Source organism: Solanum tuberosum, unplaced genomic scaffold (genome assembly GCF_000226075.1).
Source record: "Solanum tuberosum cultivar DM 1-3 516 R44 unplaced genomic scaffold, SolTub_3.0 scf00929, whole genome shotgun sequence".
Classification (NCBI taxonomy): Eukaryota; Viridiplantae; Streptophyta; class Magnoliopsida; order Solanales; family Solanaceae; genus Solanum; species Solanum tuberosum.
In genome coordinates, this window is record NW_006239907.1 from 30,420 (window position 1) to 36,182 (window position 5,763).

Here is a 5,763-nt window from a genome sequence, read left to right on the forward strand (position 1 = left end):
ATATTGCATGTTGAAATAGTTGTATAAGAAAATTGGGAACTTAGATTAAGAAACTAAATTTTTTGAGGTTACAAATGGAACTTGGAATTTCCACTTCAATGGCAGAAAATTTTTAGTCAAAGAAAAGGAAAGAAAAAGGAAAAAGAAAAGAAGAAACCGGCTGAAAAAGAAAAGAAAAAACATAGAAGGGAAATAGAATAAAGAAAAACAATAGTAGTAATATTTTTATATAAAAAAGTACCATATATGTTACGTGGCACCGCGCGTGCAACACAATATTTACCACAAATCTGGGTGTGACCTTTTAAGGGGTAATATATTCCACTTTTAAAATGTCTAGGGGGTAATAAGACCCCCGTAAAATATAAGTGTGTAGTTGAGAATTGACTAATAGATTAGGGGGTCACTTGGCCATTTTCTCTTTCTGTTACTGTTACTAACTAGGCACTAAGGTCTACTTAAAAAAATAAACAAAATAGTAGTATCCTCCCTTTATTTTGATAATTATCTTTTTTTGTGTGTTTGCTAATTATGATTAGTTAAAATATTGGTAGAACTTCTCCTCTTCTTTCCTTTTTAATTAATTTTATTATTTAGTTAAAATTACTAATTCACAATGTGTTAGTAAAGTTTTTTTTTGTTGTACTACTGTTGGCCATGCACAAAAATGCAGACCATTGGACCCATTTAAAGTAAACAATAATAGGCTAGTTTGTATTAATGCACCATCCCCTTCTAAATTTATTGTTATATTGAGTCAATTTCAATAATCTTTAAAGTTAAAATGAATTAAATTAATTTAATATTTTATAATTAAAATCTAGATATTCCAATATACAAAAAGTATTGAGAAAAATTACAACTTTTCTTATGTCAAGTTGAGGAAAAATAAATCTTAAAATGTATTGATCAATAGCTTAATTCTCAAGAAATGAAATTTGACAACTAATTTATGATGGAATTTTTTAAAAAAATATTATGAATTTCCCACCAAAAAAACTAGATAGATATAAGTAATATTTTTTATTCATTCACCTAATATTAATTTTATATCTATTGGAAAAATTTTAATCTGAACAATTCAGAATGCTCAACTCACGTCCAGTATTCTATGTTTGGCTTCCCAGCCCCATTGTATAAAATGGATACATGCATAAGACTAATTAAAAGATTAGTAGTAGAAAGTAGAAACAACACTGCATCTAATCACGACGACCATAATGGTAATTGGTAAACGAGAAACTTGATTAAAATTGATACAGTTTCGTTCTCGAGAATAAAAATATAACAAATATTTTAAATCGGAGGAATGTAATATCTACAATCTACCCCAAGTGTTTTAAGCTAAAGATATATTGAAGAAAGTAAATCAATTAAAATGTAACTGAAAGAAGCGTTTAAAAATCAATTTTAAAGTTTGAGCTAGAATTATAAGAGGGGCTAGTTTCTAATAAGTCCTAACTCAATTGCTATCTCTCTTCATTCTTTCTTCCATCTGCCATTTTAATTTAATTTGTGTTTCCTTCTTTCAAATCCAATGTTTAAAAATTCATTTTCTTGTCTTATTCAAGGCTAATCACGTAATCGCTATTGAATATTGATTGCAAATCGTTTCATGATGTGGATGCGGATGCAGATGAATATTGTATGTAAATTCCTATCTTGCGGCATTAAAATTTCAAAAATATAATAGATTTGTTAATATAGTTCTAAACTTATTTTGGTGAAGAAATGGATAAGAAATCTGATATGTAATTTTGGGAGGATTTGAATCTTCATTTAGATGCTATTATTGGGTTTCAAGCTTTCGTTTTAATTTTTGTTTGTTGGATTGAAAGTTGTTGTTTTTAGGTTTAAAATCCACATTTATTTATCATAATACGTGCTGCAATTTAGCTGTTAAAATGCAGATTTTAAATGTTGTCTTATTAAATAGTGCAATTTAGTTGTTTTTTGGCCAAGTTAAGTGCTGTAATTTACTGTTGTTTTTGGAATTGAATGTTGTTTTTTAAAGAAAGAAAACATAGGAAGAAGAAAGAATAGAGGAAGGCTTAAAATTGTCGGAGAAAACGGGTTTGGGTATTGGGTTGGATGAGGATTTTTTATTTGATAAAAAAATTAAGTGGACCAATGAAAATTGGTTATTTGTTTAGTTAAATTTCATGTCATATTTCTGTTTAACTAAAGAGCATTTTTGAACTTAAAAAAAAATGTCAAGGACATTTTAAAACCAATAAGTGGATTTTAGTTGCCACCAAATAGGTGGAAATGTGAGCTTTTGATTTGATAATTGGACAAAACAAGGAGCTCTCTACTTTATAGAATCAAAGGGTACAGAAGAAGATGAGGTGGAGGTCAAGGAATTTATCACCAATAATCAGTGGGATAGAGGTAAACTACATGAGCTTTTATCGGAAGAAATGATACAACACATAATAGAAAATATCAATCCAGTGTTGAGTGAAGACGTATATGATACACCATGGTGGATGGGGAACGCAAGCGGTACATTCACAGTCAAATAGGCATTTGAATGTATGAGAAAAAAGAAGGAAGAAGAAGAATGGTTGAGTCACATCTGGATGAAGGGGGTCCCTTTTAAAATCAGTTTTTTTCATTGGAAGGTATGGAAAAGGAGAATTACTACGGAGGATAACTTAAAAAGGATGAGAATCAACCTAGCATCGAGATGTTATTGTTGTGCGAAGCCTGAACAAGAGACGATGTCCCATCTTTTTCTAACAGCATACATAGCCCAAAAGCTATGGAAGCAATTTGGCTTCATGTGCAGGTATACGAACAGAAGGAGCACACTTGCATCAACTAATTAATTGTCAGATGGTGGCAAAAGGAGGCTCCAATAAAGCTAAAAACCATCCTTTGGCTATTCCTTCGATCCTAATGTGGGAATTATGGAAGAGGAGAAATGCGAGGAGACATGGAAAGGAGGTTAGTGAAAGAGTTATATGTAAGTCTTACCTTTATTGATGTACAATTGTCTTTGTTTTATACATAATAGAGTACATCGATATGAAAGGAAATAAAGAACTAGTTAGGGAAATATCCACAAATAAGGAAAGCTAATAATATACATTAAGAGGGAGATATCTCTACACCAAATAAGGAGATAGCATTGAAGAGGAGGATCTGCATAGTAGGATTATGGAATATTCCTGATAGTTAGCTACCATAGCCTAGTGCACCAAATTAAAGTCAGTCAATGATCTTTCAATTAATAAAAGAGAAATATCCTTGGATTAAGATACCTAAAGATTGGGAAGGAATGGTAAGGGAGCTGCAGAACTATAGACCAAGAATGTATTGTCAGGCAGTGACATGGAGTTTCCCAGAACATGGATGGTTAAAATGCAACACGGATGGTGCATGTCGAGGAAACCCTGGGGAAAGTGCCCATGGATTTTGCATCAGAAATGATCAAGGAAACCTAGTATATGCCGAGGCTCAAGAGATAGGGATTAAAACAAACATGGAGGCAGAAACTATTGCTTGCTTAAATGCTCTTAGATATTGTAAGCAGATGGAGTTTCACCATATTCTAATTAAAACAGATTCTCTCAGTGTGCAGCGAGTGATAATGAAGGAATGGAAAATACCATGGCTATTAGCAGAAGATATAGAGGAGATACAACAGTTATTGAGAATCACACAAGCACAAGTTCAGCATACATTCAGAGAAGCTAATCAGATAGCAGATAAGATGGCAAACTTAGCAATAGATCAGGGATGCATAATAAAGTGCCAGACTTTCCAACAACTACCAGTGGGTTACAGAAGACTTCTGAATCTTGACAAAGCACAAATAGCGACACTAAGGATCAGAACAAGGAGGATTACCAGTAGGAATACAAAGGAGTGACAGTCTTTCATTTTCAGCCTTATTTTGGGCTCAGTTGAGCCCATTTTGTATTGACTTCTTTTGTTCTGAATAAAAACACCTCCGAGTCTATAATTGATTAAAAAAAAAAAAAACAATAGGTGGAAGGAGGGCATTTTTGAACCATTTCTAATAGGTTGAGGGCATTTTTTTTTTACCATTTTCCCTTATTTTTATTCCCTAATATTCACGTGAATTAGTGATTGATAACATTTCATGGCTAAACTATAAAAATTTCTTTGTTCATTTCATTTAGCTACGGATTAGGGATAGATTGATTAAAATTACCATAAATTCCATAGCTAATTCCATAATAGTTAAACACTAAAATTTCATATTAATCTCATTTAGCTATAGATTAGTGATGAATCAACTGAAAATTGCCGATAAATTCCATAGCAAAATTCCATATTTTCTGATAGTGAATTTTCATCTAACTAGGGATCATCAGTGAAATCTTAAGAACATTGGAATGGCAATTAGTTAATTAAATTCCATTATCATTCAAATTTTATAAAATGTAAGGGAGAAAAGTTACGAGAATTTTAACTATAAGATCTAGTGCAGAAGGAGAAACGAAATATCAATCTCCAATCCATACATTTTGATGAAGTTGGAATAAAGATAAGATTAGTGCATAAACATATAGTATCAAAATTATATATAAGATCATAAATCGACTGACTTGAAGTACCTATGTACTATTGAAAAATTAAAATGATAGTATTATATATCACATGAACTCATGTCATAAAAAAGTAGAGAGTCGATATATTATTAATCATTAGACTTCAAATTGATAGTATAACATTAATACATCGATCCTCTTATAAAATTTGAGCTTCTATTGCCTGGATGATGAGTATCAGAATCTAAAGATAAGTAAATCAAGAATTGGAGATAAGTACACCTAAAGATAAGTAAATCAAGAATTGGAATATTCTTTTTTCTTAAGAATGGAAGGATTATATTAAGTTATTAGCAAGGTTTATCTATACAAAAGTGGAACTAGTCTATGAGATATATTTCTATTCACATCTCTTTCGAGAGTATTTGTTAAAAGAGAAGGAGATGTTACAAAAACATAAGGCTGATTTAAGTTCATATATGGATTGTAACATCTCACACCTAGAAATGACTATAAAGAGTTTAAAATATGAAAATATTGATTTTTGGAAAGAATAAGGAAATCTGGAAAATTTGTCTAATTAAGTTAAGAAATTAAGTTTTGGCCATTTTAAAACGGCCATAACTCCTAGCTCAGGAGGAGTTAGGAGCAACTCTTGATATGGTTGGAAATCCCTTGGAGAGATCTTTCCAACGCCGCTGATATTGCACGATTTTGACATCGTATGAGTGAGATATGCCTTTCGGAAGTTGGGCTGTTGGATTGAGGAAAGTTCAAGTCCGGATTGAGGAAAGTTCAAGTCCGGATTTAGGGAAGGGCAAAGTAGTCTTTTCTCTAATTAATTTCCTAATTTGATTTTAGGGGTTTATTGGGGTAAAAACATAACCTAAATCAGTTTTGGAAAATTAAAGAATGCTTAGGGCTTGGAGAAGAGAGAAAAGAAGAAAGAAACGGAGAAAAAAGCAAGAATTCGTCAAGATCATCCAAGCTTGCGAGTGGAATTCGTCGGGGGTGATCCCTATTAAGGTATGTGAGATATTTTTGTGTTGGGTTAGTTCATCATGTTTCCAGGTTGTTTTTCGAGTTATATTGGTTGTATATTGAGGGTCCAATTGATCCTAAGTGTTTGGGGAAATAATTATGGAAGTTAGGGGAGTTTATGAAAAATGGAAGAGAAAAGTCGGAAGTCGCTGGACAAAAGGGCTGGGGCGCCGCGCCTGCCAGAGCGCCACAAAAACTT

General features: G+C 32.2%; 1 protein-coding gene across 1 annotated transcript; it reads left to right on the forward strand.

Annotated features, from left to right (window-relative positions):
- The first annotated feature begins 3,283 nt into the window (after positions 1-3,283).
- On the forward strand, positions 3,284-3,877 carry LOC107059236 (ribonuclease H-like). The gene has a single exon (XM_015305726.1). The coding sequence runs from the start codon at positions 3,284-3,286 to the stop codon at positions 3,875-3,877; it is 594 nt and encodes a 197-aa protein (XP_015161212.1).
- The last annotated feature ends 1,886 nt before the right edge of the window (positions 3,878-5,763 follow it).

Coding starts and splice junctions, on each gene's coding strand:
- LOC107059236 (XM_015305726.1), top strand. CDS start 3,284: ATGGTAAGGGAGCTGCAGAACTATAGACCAAGAATGTATTGTCAGGCA.